The 12368-nt window shown below is 52.3% G+C and overlaps 6 protein-coding genes across 6 annotated transcripts; 2 read left to right on the top strand and 4 right to left on the bottom strand.

The window, feature by feature from the left end:
• Nucleotides 1–298: 298 nt before the first annotated feature.
• Nucleotides 299–1223, top strand: N7498_010261 (uncharacterized protein; the record flags this gene model as incomplete). The annotated part of the gene is made up of 2 exons (XM_058457317.1): nt 299–403; nt 843–1223. 2 exons carry the CDS (start codon nt 299–301, stop codon nt 1221–1223), a joined length of 486 nt encoding a protein of 161 aa, XP_058304216.1.
• A 556-nt stretch (nt 1224–1779) lies between these two features.
• Nucleotides 1780–3158, bottom strand: N7498_010260 (putative serine/threonine-protein phosphatase; the record flags this gene model as incomplete). Its single annotated transcript, XM_058457316.1, has 3 exons — nt 1780–2022; nt 2086–2582; nt 2636–3158. The coding sequence occupies 3 exons, from the start codon at nt 3156–3158 to the stop codon at nt 1780–1782; spliced, it is 1263 nt and encodes a 420-aa protein (XP_058304215.1).
• A 246-nt stretch (nt 3159–3404) lies between these two features.
• On the bottom strand, nt 3405–5252 carry N7498_010259 (tRNA threonylcarbamoyladenosine dehydratase; the record flags this gene model as incomplete). The annotated part of the gene is made up of 3 exons (XM_058457315.1): nt 3405–4660; nt 4721–4823; nt 4887–5252. 3 exons carry the CDS (start codon nt 5250–5252, stop codon nt 3405–3407), a joined length of 1725 nt encoding a protein of 574 aa, XP_058304214.1.
• Nucleotides 5253–5313: 61 nt separating this feature from the next.
• N7498_010258 (uncharacterized protein) lies at nt 5314–5662 on the top strand (the record flags this gene model as incomplete). Its single annotated transcript, XM_058457314.1, has 2 exons — nt 5314–5438; nt 5524–5662. The coding sequence occupies 2 exons, from the start codon at nt 5314–5316 to the stop codon at nt 5660–5662; spliced, it is 264 nt and encodes an 87-aa protein (XP_058304213.1).
• A 1447-nt stretch (nt 5663–7109) lies between these two features.
• Nucleotides 7110–8687, bottom strand: N7498_010257 (homoserine O-acetyltransferase family protein; the record flags this gene model as incomplete). Its single annotated transcript, XM_058457313.1, has 1 exon — nt 7110–8687. One exon carries the CDS (start codon nt 8685–8687, stop codon nt 7110–7112), a length of 1578 nt encoding a protein of 525 aa, XP_058304212.1.
• Nucleotides 8688–9295: 608 nt separating this feature from the next.
• On the bottom strand, nt 9296–10706 carry N7498_010256 (glycoside hydrolase family 43 protein; the record flags this gene model as incomplete). Its single annotated transcript, XM_058457312.1, has 2 exons — nt 9296–10045; nt 10107–10706. 2 exons carry the CDS (start codon nt 10704–10706, stop codon nt 9296–9298), a joined length of 1350 nt encoding a protein of 449 aa, XP_058304211.1.
• Nucleotides 10707–12368: the final 1662 nt, after the last annotated feature.

Raw genomic sequence — 12368 nt, 5'->3', positions numbered from 1 at the left:
ATACCCAAACACTTTCTTAGTAAAGATGCAACGATGATAGCAGCAATGGTGGCTCAGGATACATTTCTGCGTATTCTTCTGGCACTTTCTCATCCGACCAAAGCGCGGTGACCAGTGGCATGTCCCTTCATAGCAGTGTTGGGGAGGCTTGCAATCCTTCAGGTCTGAGCATCCTACTTGGCATATGCCGTCGACGCAATGGTGGTTCCAGAAGCATTCTTGGCTGGTCTCGCATTTTTCGGGCTCTTTGGGTTCTTTGGGGCCGGGTTTTTTGGTGCCTCGGACCGAGAGGTTAAGAATGGTATGGCTTGCTGTTGTGGTAAAGGACGGGTTGACTGATGTTACTGGTGTTGTTCGGGGGGATGAGAGCTGGGCTGTGGTCGTGAGGAGGAAGATGGAAATGGTCGGTACTGTAGATGGTTAGTGGAACTATTCTGCTGAATGAGACGTATGACTTACCGCTAGATAGAAGTTTCATGTTGTCATGTTGTCGAATTTATGGTATAAAATGAACAGATCGGTAAAGTCTTGGGAAGTATGAGATTGGTGATACGCGGGAGACGAAGAGCCTCACAATATCCGCTTCTACTTTTGACTCGGTGCCAAATCCAGAGAGCACCAATCCCGAACGGGTCTTCAAAGTTGTTGTACCTCGCCAAATAGAGCAAGCATCAAGCAAATAGGAAAAGCGTCACAAAGCCTTGAGCTGGACCGTGGAAATCTTGCCAAATCGAGTATTTACCTAGCCTCTTCATCTCTCATCACTTTTGTTCTTTCCTCCCTGATCAAAGCTCTACTGTTTGTTTCTCTGACTGTTTTTAATAGTCTACTGAAATCAACAGGACACACTAGCCTCCAATATTGCAAGACTCGTCACCCTCGACAACTGGTTTACATTGGTACTTTCTGTCCGTAACATGGCTTCTACCACTTCACGACCACAACACACCTCTACCGGACTGAAACCCAAGAAACCCAAGAAAGCCTCAACACGTCATACTATCCGCAGCATTGCCAGCATCATCCTCATCAGTCTAACGATAGCCAAATCAGCAACAAACGCACTGCCCAACATCACAAACACCCTCCCCCCTCACAACGGAAGCAACAACTTCTTCCAGCGAGCAGCAGCACCCCCATACCCTGACCCCCTGCGAATCCAACGTCGACTGCGACTAGGGGTACAAATGCGTCGATGGAAGGTGCGACTGGGGCTGCGATGACCAGAGTGACTGCTTGGCACCAACTTACTGTGCACATTGTTACCCCTGTGGCAAGTTCGCCGACAACTGCATGAATAATCGGTATAGACCTTGTAGTGCACATCTGGATTTTTGTACGTGGAATGAGCAGTGTTGTTCGGGGATTTGTGGGCGCATGGGGCACTTTAAATTGTGTCTTCCGAGGTATCGGGGTGGTTCGAGGGAGGTTGATGGTGAAAATGAGGCTGAGGTGGATGACGAGGTTGTTGAGTGATTGTTGATGAGTCTGGTCTTTCCGGGTGTCTAATTGCTCTTTGTGTATTACATTCATATCTCACTATATCGTCTTTCTATTTCGCTTTATCATGTTTAGAAAAAAAATGTATAATTTGATATCTTTGGAATCCATTAATTTTAGTATCTCAGACACCGACAAGGCCAGCATAAGAATTGCATAATATATACGCTGAAAAGAACCAGGACCGGTATTCGTTACAGAAAAGAAACCCGCAGATGCAAACTCCAAGGGGCTGATGCCGCCAGATGCAAATATTAAGAGGAAATGCAAAACACGAACTCAATCCTTGAGGTACTTGTGGCAGCGAACTTGTACAATGCTCTGCTTGCCGCCATCCTCAATGATCAGTGCGGTGAGCTTGCCACCCTTAACGCACCCGGAGTCAAGGCCCTTGGTGTATTCTCGGATGTTGAGACCTTGTTTGGCGTAGTGTCCGTATATGACTGTCGTTGTTTGCGAGCGAGGGTCTTTGGATGTTGCCTTGAGACTCGAATAGACCGTAGATTGATGCTTGTCAAACATCTGAAACGTGTTAGCAGATACCCTGCCTAAAATGGGGTCGGTCGTTTGATGGAAAGATCCTACCTTATCCCACTTTACTCCTTCAGTGTCTGAGCTCGGCACATGTGTCTTCTTATCAATGCTCCGCATATTCATCACAGCCGAGGGATCTTGCTTCTCGAGGTCCACGCCCGGTACTAGACCACCGTGCACCACAACCACCTGGCCCATGTTGGGGATCTGGCCAACCTTCAAGATCACTGGACACGAGTTCAACCATTCAACCTGCTCATTGCTAAGAGAACAAGCCAGCGCACGCTCATCTAGCACCTTTGACGAGAAGAATTCATCATTGTCTTTGCTTTCGCTTTCGGTGGCAGGAAAATCCTTGGACGCCTCGATGTTTCCCCGGTGAAGAAGGATCCGATCCTCGTGGTTGCCACGAACACTGGAGGCATTGAGTTCTCGCGCCAGATCCACAACACCTCCGCTGTCGGGTCCCTTGTTGATAAGATCGCCGGTAAATATAAGATGGTCGCCGTCTTCGCGAGAGAATGAGACTTTATCGAGTAATTTCACCACTGTAGAATCACCGTTAGCTCTAACATTCCTGACCGAATCCAGGAACACCTACACTCTTCCTTGCAGCCGTGTACATCACCCACCACAATCAATCGCTTCTGACTCCTTGAACCACTCTTACTCCCTTGTGTCTCGGGCCCAGGCACCAGCGCAGGGTCCAAGGAAGCAATGTGTGTCAGTTCGTCAAACCGTGGCCGGGAATTCGTGCCGAACCACCCGCCAACATCTGCCTTCGTAGGGTCCAGCGATTGCTGCAGCGTCTCTCGCTCCTCCAGTGCCGGCGACATCATGAATGTCCAGCCGGTCCAGCACAGCGTGAACAGTGTAAGGTAGAGAAGGACGTAGCGGCGGAATCGCGGCGCGGAGACGACAGAGCAGGCTATTTGCAAACAGTCTGGGTCCCTGTCATCGGGGGAAGAGGAGAGGGGGTGGTAGGTGGGGTTGGAATTCGACTGCCACCCGTTTCGAGCGGAATCGATTAGCGGGCGAGAGACGCGTGAAAAGCGCGAGCGTGCGTTGGGGGCGTAATAGGAGTCCGCCTCGTCGTAGTCGAGATCTGAGCCGTGGGCGGCCATGGTCGGCAATGTTGAAGGAGAAGGCCCTTAGCTTGTCCAGGAGGCACGGAGCTACACATTCGTCGACTCGGCGGATGAATGTTGGCGCGGCCGTGTTACGTATCTTCCCCGGGGCCGCTTTTCTTTTTTTGGATCGCCGGTGGTCGACAAGGTACCCTTTGCATTTGGTTCAACTGCCGAGATACGAGATGGCTATACGGCTGTGAGGGTTTGAACTGAAATAAGTTCATTTCTATTAAATATGGACTACCGATACTTCTCGTATTCCTCGACCTCCTTTCTGCGGAGACTAACCCGCTGGAGGACGATATCGTCGTATACTTCCTCCACCTTTTTGCCTTCACGAAGCACCTCGCGTTCGTGTCGAGCGGCCTCGTCCTTGGTCATGCACACCAATTCCTTCAAATCAATAGGAGTATACTTCTGACCGTCTTTCTCGTATGTCAGATCCATCCCGAAGCCCCGGGCTGGCTTTTCCCAGGGGATGAGAACAAGACGATTCGACAAGCCGGTGATAGCACTCTTGCCACGCCACACCTCCTCCATCAAGAATGCGATGTCATCCTTGCTAATTGGGAGACGCAGTCCGGTCGAATCTTGTCCCTCAACCTGCCGTGCCATCTTTTCCATAAAGCTTTGCAGGAATGTTGCAGTAGCTTCGTACATCTTGTCGCGGCCCTTTCCACCCATGTTATACTCGATGGGGTATCCACTCACACTGCAGATAACGTGGTTGGCCACGGTGTATCCAAAGACAGCGGGCATAGTTCCCAACACGGGGAGAATGCGCACCCGGAAGTCGGGGAGGACACCAAGTTCGCCGACTTGGCCCTTGGCGAACTCTTCCTCGGGGAGGGGGAGCAAGCTTGCCTTGCCCGGGCCAGGCTTCTCAGTGGAGAAAACTGCCGCAATGCCTGAGGACACTCCAAGGGCCTTCAAACGGCGGCGTGTGCTGCGGGAGAGAGGATCATCGGTGCTGAGCGAGATATCACCCACGACAACCCGAGTAGGGTCAGACTTGCAGCCAGCACCCATAGATGAGATCACAGGCAACGAGTTCTTGTGGCAGTAGTGCAACAGGTCCACCTTTGAGGTGATGTTGTCAATGCAGTCCAGCACGTAGTCCGGCCGACGGCCCTCGCCGTCATGTGTTAAAGTCCAAGGTGCAAGCAGATGATCCGCGGCATCCTTGCCGAACAGTTCGTTGCGGCAATCAAACATCACCCACGGCGCAATCTGCTCCAACCTCCTCCGAATGCAGTGCACCTTTGGTGTTCCAACGTCCGCTAATGTGGCCAGCGCATGGCGGTTGAGCGAGGAAAGTGTCACTTGGTCAAAGTCAATGAGTCGGACCTTGGCCACACCAGACCGAACCAGCGCGGCGGCTGCATGCGATCCGACACCACCACAGCCGACAACCACAATGAAGGAAGCCCGGATTTTCGCGAGGCCTTCGTCGGTGAGGAACACGCGGTTGCGGGCAAGTTGTTCAAGAATCAGGTCTGTAACGTAGCCGCGATTCGTTAGCTAGTCTCCCTTAGATGAAATATGATCTTTCGCACCATCGTCATAATCTCCTTGTTGCGCCCGGCGAGCCAGAGCGGCACTGCGCTCATCCTCCTTGCTCATCGGGATTGCGGTGTTGGGGATACCGAGTGCTGTGAGCTTCAGCCCTGTCGTCAGCCCTGCTTCCAATTGTTTGCACTATAAAGGTACCAGCGAGCTAACCTTCTCCGCATGGTGCTGCTCATCAATGTCAGGAATTGAAGCCTTCAGGTCATAAACAGCCTCCTTCCGTCGATAAGCCTGGTATCCAAAAATGGCACCCGCAACAGCCGCGCCGGACAGAACCGCAGTCGTCGCAAGCTGGGAACTTTGCGCGCCAGCCTGGCGCTGGAACCAAGACGACATATTCCCAATCACACCTCGCTCGTCTGTCTCTGGATCGTGGTCTCGGTGGTCTCGTGGATCTCGTGAAGTCAGGCGGGGAGTGCGGTCAGGTTCGGGGAATCTATCGAGATCGTCAGAATCGAATCCGTAGTCGAGATCGGCGTCGTCGGGCGTCTGCCACCACCTGGGACCAGGGGGCGCCATCTTGAAGACAAGAAAGTCTTACCATCACCAGCTTGGGCGTCGGACCTCTTATAAGCTAGGAATGCACGTCTGCAAGCCCATGCGCTCATCAGTGGAACCACGCCGACGCTATCACGTGAGAGGCCGCGGCCGCGACGCCAATTCCGACGACACGTCGTTCTTGATTGACCGCGCTTCATGCAGCAGGTACGTTGTCTATCGCAGACCGGTGGGTTTGACAAGCTCAGTGACTAACACTCAAACAGTTCTGAGAGAACTTCTCGTTTTCCAGTCTCGATGACGATAACCATCACTTCCAAGAGCTTTTCACGACACACCCAGATCTCTGGGCTGGGCAGCGGACTTCATCCCTTGGCGGCTTCAGCGTTGCACTTGTGGAAGGAGACGTTTGTTCCTCTGTGGTTGATTGAGAAAATGAACAGAGATCTAAGAGACTCGGCGATCGAGATCGTTCTTCTCGTGCCAGCCGCATGCCTTTGTTTACGGGTTGACACTCGAGCATACAACATGTCTGGCGCAAGTGTACATACCGCAAGTTCTCGAAAAAATACTACTAATTTTGAATGTCCATATTTGTTCCCCATCTCACGCTCGGTCTCTGCAACATCGCGTGCCTCTCCGGCATGTTTTGATGCATGCAATCCAGTGTCTTGTTCCTGATGGCATTTCCTATCTGGAAATATCACATCTTGAATGTTCACCCAATGACGAAATTCACTGTCGCACCACTCCGAGGCTCGGTATATTACTATTAATGCTCCGTCTGTACACCTTCAAGGTAACGACGTCGAGCATGCCGATGACGAGTGACAACAAAGGTAGTTTTCAATCCGAGGGTATGAGCTATTCTACAAATTCACATGCATTCTCTTCAATTATCGAGGTGTTGACTGACACGCTCCAGAGCTGCTACATAATATGGAATCTGGGATAAATGGTTCTCTAGAAGGACATTGAAAATGACGTGCTCGGCATTACTGTGCTCAATGCAGTACAGAATCAATTCAACTAACAGATCCATTTAACTGAACCCAGCCGGATTACTTTCGGAGCCATGGGGATACCATTAACTGCATGTCCATGCTGTGAAAATAACAGAGTCGGGCTGCGAACCCTGCGGCCGACATATGCCAAAATTTCAGGACGTGATGGCCTCATAGCCCTGTGATCTCGTCTCGTTTCGGGATGATGCCTCCAGGCCCTCTATATAAATACTCCTCCTTCGCTTTCCTCTCTTTTTCTTCTCTCCTTCACATTCTTCTCTTCTTCCAACCGCCGGCTTTCTTTCTCTCCTTGTCTCTTCCTTCTCCTTCCTACTTTCTTCGACCATCGACCTTCTTCTCTCTTTGGCTACTAATCCTCCAGTCTCCAACAACTTCTGTTCTCTTCCCTCGTCCTTCTTCTTTGCGTAAATTTGCTTCATCTTTCTCGTAATCCTCCGTCCTTTTTGTCTGTGGGCTTCTGTTGCAATTCCCTTTTCTTTTTTGTGTGGGCTTGACATTCTGGGCACTCTGGTGACCCGCGGTGCGTTCGATGATGAAAGCAAGCCAATTCTGCAGACATCGGTTGTGAAGGTCGCGAGGCTATCCGATCTGAGGTCCATGCTATCGTCCTTCGGGAGAGCTTTACTGAGAACCTGTGAAATGTCTTGATGCATCTTCTTGTATTTAGTTTTTATTTTTCGTGAGGCCCAATATTTAGCATGAAGATCTCCTACGAGAAGAACTGATGGGAAAGAAGTATTCAATTCACAAAAGAGAACGCCTGGTGATGCAAATTTTGTCCGCACGCTGCAAAAAATACAGAAAAGTCATTAATACGATCGAGCACCACCGTGCCCTCAACAGAGACAAGCGTCTACTGCAAGAATCGGCCCAGTGCACCTCCGATGTTCTTCAGATCGAGGAGGAAAGTGTCATGTCCGAACATCGAGACGTCTTCGCCGAGCTCAATGTGCTCGACGGTCTTGTTACCACCCGCACGGAGGGTCTCGGCGATCTCGCGCTGCTGCCAGGCTGGGAAGAGGATATCGCTGGCGACACCCATGACGAGGACTTGGTGGTTCTTCAGAGGCGCGAGGCCGGCGATGAGGTCGCTTGGGGGCTCGTCTGATGTTTTGGAGGCTACGGACCGGTCGGCTGGCGGGACGTTGGCGGTTGCCTCGGGCTGTTCCTCGTACGGCCTGTCGGGGAGGGTCAGGCTGCACGCAGGGTCGGCGACGTTGGGAGAAATACCGCCGCTTGCGATGCGGGCTTCTGCCTCGGCACGGCGACGACGGGCTTCGGACTGGTGGGCGTGCCCGAGATCGAAGAGATCCATGGCCTTGGAGACATACAGCAGACTGTTGGGGTCGTACTCGAGACAGAACTTCTCGCCGGCGTGGTCGAGGTACGTCTCAATGAGGAAGTCCGGGCACAGCGCGGGCTGTTTGCTAGGGTCAGCGCGCTGACGACCGAAGCGCATCTCCCACTCGGGTCCACTGCGGTAGGTGACCGTGGCAATCTCACGAGCCAATTTCATTCCCGAGTGCGGCGGGATGGCATCGTAGTAAAATCCGCGTGCCCAGTTGGGGTCCATCATCAGAGCTTGTCGCTGGGTGTGGCGCATCGCAATGCTGTAGGGGTGACTACGAGCGCAGCCGCTGATGCTGACGATCTTGCCCACGCGCTCGGGGAACAAAACTCCCGCAGCTAGACTTTGCATGCCGCCCATACTGGAACCGACGGAGGCTGCCAGCTTCTGAATGTTCAGGGCATCCAAGAGCCGGAATTGGGCGCGCACCATGTCGTTCAGTGTGAGGATTGGGAATCGTGTCGCATACCGCTTCCCATCAGATGGGCCTTTCGATGAAGGCCCGGTGCTGCCGTAGCAGCCACCGAGTACGTTGGTGCAGATGATGAAGTACTTGTTTGTGTCGAGAGGCAGGCCGGGGCCAATGAACTTTTCCCACCAGCCGGGCTTCGGGTTAGATGCAGTGCTGTGGGCATGGCTAGATGCTGACAAGCCCGTGTGCAAAAGGATCGCATTACTTTTGTCGCTGTTCAATTGACCCCAGGTCTCATAGGCAATGTCAAACTCCGGCAGCACACCACCCCAGTCGAGGAGGAGCGGATCATCACAGTGAAATTGTTCGTGCTGGCCAGTCGTGTATGAAGGTTCGGGTCCCGATTGCAACGATCGAGCCGAGAGTAGGGCTGATTTGGCGTCTTGGGCATCGAGGCAAGGAAATGACATAGCAGAACTACCCAAGTTCTCGGGAGTCGACTGCGCAGTCGCCAATGAGGACTTTCGTGGCTGTCCACTGTGTAGTAGTCTCGAATGCGCCGATAACGGCCGAGGTGCGCCGGCGAGCATCGATAATGGCTCATTGGGTCGCCATTGTGCGGCACGAATGGTGCGCGATGCAGAGCGGGCGGCACTCTGGAGCGAACGCATTGCGACGGAGTTTGGGAGTCGTGGGATTGAAAAGCAGTTCCGGAGAATAGCTATCGACGAAGGTCATATTATATTTCCCGATTGCGCAGGCGGAGACGCCATTTTGATGCCTCAGGCGCCAATTTCAATATCGCGTCATCTGGCTTTGCGGTGATTGGTCAGAGTTCGCCGCGGGCCGGCAACGTTTCTTGTATAGATGTGAATCCACTGAAGCTTATTCGCCGCGGAGTATGGGCTGCGATTAATAAACAGCTGCGTGATTCTTGGAATGGATTTCCCAGTCAAACTAAAAGTCATCACATGATACATTTAGTCTGAGCAAGGCGGAGGGGAGGGTATTCTACTGAGACAGGTGGCGAAAATATATATACGTCATTGCATTTGATGCGAAGGCATATTTAATACATAGTATCACGCGGAGTATCTATCTCTAATGCTGGTAATCAAACGCCTTGTCCGGTGCAAATGCCATAACCCATCATGAGGGTATCGCTCGATTCACAAGTCCAAATGCTCAAAACGCCGTGTAATGCTAATGCCGACCAAGGAAATAAAAATATAAAAAAATGAAAGGGATTGCGAGAAGTGACCTGGTTTGACCAGCTCACTTAGAGGCTTGTTGTGGAGTTGGTGATGGAGTTGATAGTGTGAGTAGTGGAGTTTCCAAGAACCTGGAGCTCGAGAGAAGCCATAATGATCGTGTTGTTGTTGGACTGAATGTCGATGGCTGAAGCATACATACACCGCCAGCCTTCACAGTTTGCGTGGAAAACCATTCTCTTCCCGTCGGTAGAGACAGTTGCGCCACCGGGTGCCTTCAGTCCGAAGTCACCAGTTTGCAGGAGCGGTTGAGGGGCCCGAGTGTATGGTCCCTTGACCGACTTTGCATGGGCATATTTCACGTTGTAACCCAGAGACGTAAAGCAGTGGGATGAGAAGAATAGGTAATAAGTGCCGTCCTCGGTGCGGATGATATCGGGAGCTTCGACCAGTGGTCCGTCCGTCTTGTTGATGTCGAGAATAATTGTCGGTTCGCCAACCAGAGTGATGCCGTCGCTCTTCACCTCTTGAAGCATAATCGGAACAGAATGGCGCGGTATCCTGGAGTTGCCGCAGTAGCCTCCACTACCGACGCTATTCCCGTCACCTTTGTAGACAACGTACATCGTGCCGTCCTCGTCTCTGAATGGCGATGGATCGATAGCACCGCCGTATTTGTGTGGACAGGCAATCGATTCGTTGAGAGGGACGTAGGGACCGATAGGATCTTCGCCTTCGGAGACGGCAGCCCCAATGCAGTGGTGGGTGCCAAAGTCCTTGGCCTCTCCGGCGTAGTACATTACGAACTTTCCATCGTCCTAACTTTTCTGTTAGTCATACACCTTCCCCAAGTCACAAATATTCAAATGAGTCACTCACCCGTCGAATCACATCCGGAGCCCAGTGGTTCACCTTGCGTTCCCAATTGCCAATGGTCGGCAGCGCGTCGTGGTCCTTGACAAGGGTCCAGTTCACAAAATTGTTCGACGTGGCGACGGGAATATGAATTGAATTCGGATCGTTCTTGTGCGGGTTCGTTCCAAAAGCATACCACGTGCCGTTATACTCCAGAAGACCGGGGTCCGGGAAGTCGTGGATGGCCCAGATGGGCGCGTTCTCCTCGATATGGTAACTGGGGCTATTATGTTTCGGTCTGTAAGGCGTCCAGGAATCGCCGTCAATTTCATTTTGGTTGCGCTCGCGCCCTTTTACGAAGACGATGGGGAGTGCAATGATCAGTGCAAGTAATGCCAGACTCAAAGCTCCCAGAATACCAAGTATTGTGAGGTCTCGTCGAGTCCACGGCCGCGAGAAGATGCTCTTTGTCTTTCCACCACCCTCGAGGTCTGTCAATGGCTTTCCCTCCAACCCCGTTTGGCCATTCTCACTGCCGGACAGGTGACTATCCGATAGTGACTGGACAGATGGCGTTGGTCTTACGTCGGGGCGCTTTAGACGCCCGGCGAAGAAACCTGCCATCGTGACAGTGCGGGGGAATAACTTCCTGCGCGATAGTGATCAACTCCGGACTTTTGCACGGAGATATAATCAGCCCGGAGTATGGGCGTTAAATAGGTGCGCGACTGGGGGTAAACGGCTCTCAGCACCGAGTCAAGAAGGAATAGTGCACCGGGCATCAACAAGGCTGTCCATCGCTCTTCTACTTAAAGGCTGTTCACGCGGATCTCGGGGGCCAAAATTGAAATAGCAGAGTCAGAAAATCCAAGCGGGCAGCTTCCTCTTATGCGGTAACTACGGACCCAGGGGCTAGCGTTCAGACGGGCGAAACGATGTGAAACGGGATTGTAAGCCGAGGCGCGACCGATTGGCTCTAAATTCGGCTCTAGATCCAGGCAGCAGTCGAGTGGCCCGGATGGAAAGTTTGGATGGAGCATCGGCAGCCCCATTTAGACACTAAAATCTAAAGAGACGGGGGGGGCCTGGGGGGCCGCCCTACAAGAAATCCCAATCACACAAACGTGGCGCGGGATGAGACCATGAAACTCAGTACCGAGATAGGTATCTTCTACAGCATTAGTCGGATCTTCTCTGGTCCTTGCAGGCCACTGAGTCCGAACAGCGATCCGTGGACCCTGAGTCCCTCCTGGCTCTCATTTGAGGCTTAGGGACTCTGGAGTCAGAATCGATTATCCCGGAGGCCAAGCTTTTGTGAGTGGTCAACAGGGACTCTACTAGCCAATGATACAACATGCAGAGTTCGCCAGTCGCTTATCTTTTTCTCGTTTTGGTTTAGTGTGACCCCTTGTCTCCTGCTGATCTGCCCGCCCCGGGGCGCAGTCTCACTTTTCACGCATGGCCAGCTCAGAGAAAAAGAGCCATGCTTTTTTTCTGTTCCGGACGGAGCCCAAAAATGGATATTGTCCGTAGAGTCGCAGGCAGACATGCATGGTTACCGTTCAATAGGAACCATGGTGCTGCTCTCAGGTCTCAGGTCTCACTGCAGAGTGGAGTCAACAGTCCGCAGGTGCCGACGATTGGACTGATCTATCGGCTCCCGGGCCCCGGCAACACGATTTGATTTTTTCCTCTTCGGCACGTCCATTGCACCCCATAGATTCGGTAACAATATCCAAGCGGTCCTTTTTCTCCAGGTCAATCTCCACCGAGTGACACACGAGAGGGAAAATTTATGAGCCACACATGGAAGTCCTCGCACGCACGTGGGCTCCCGCCCTTACAGTCCCACCGTACTTCATACATGCTACCACTTTACTTGGTGCAACAACGGTGTATCAATGTCCATCGTCTATGTATAGTAATACACTAGTGCATGAAAATATCTGCCGTCAACCCTCTCGATCTCCATCAGATGATCCAGCCGGTTTGCCGGTGGCGCAGAGGGACTGTAGAAGGGACTAGGGTCCTAAGGCTGCCAATTTTAGAAGCCTGGGGCCATCGCTAAATAGCACACCGCCACGCGGCGTGATCTCCATGGAGTAGACCTTTTAATGCATCCGATCTACACGCATAAGCATGCGATAGGTCGAGGTTCCCGTAACCCAGAGCCTCCTCAATCCGGATGCCCAACTCCTGAGCGTCAGATCAAGGATTACGTCAGCTAATGTATTGCCACTCCAGAACGACTGATTGATGTTGTTTGTGTCAATGTTGTAAGACTGA

This window comes from Penicillium cinerascens, assembly GCF_028974065.1.
Source record: "Penicillium cinerascens strain IBT 15544 chromosome Unknown scaffold_4_segment0_segment1, whole genome shotgun sequence".
NCBI lineage: Eukaryota > Fungi > Ascomycota > Eurotiomycetes > Eurotiales > Aspergillaceae > Penicillium > Penicillium cinerascens.
This window is presented reverse-complemented; position numbering and strand designations above follow the sequence as displayed.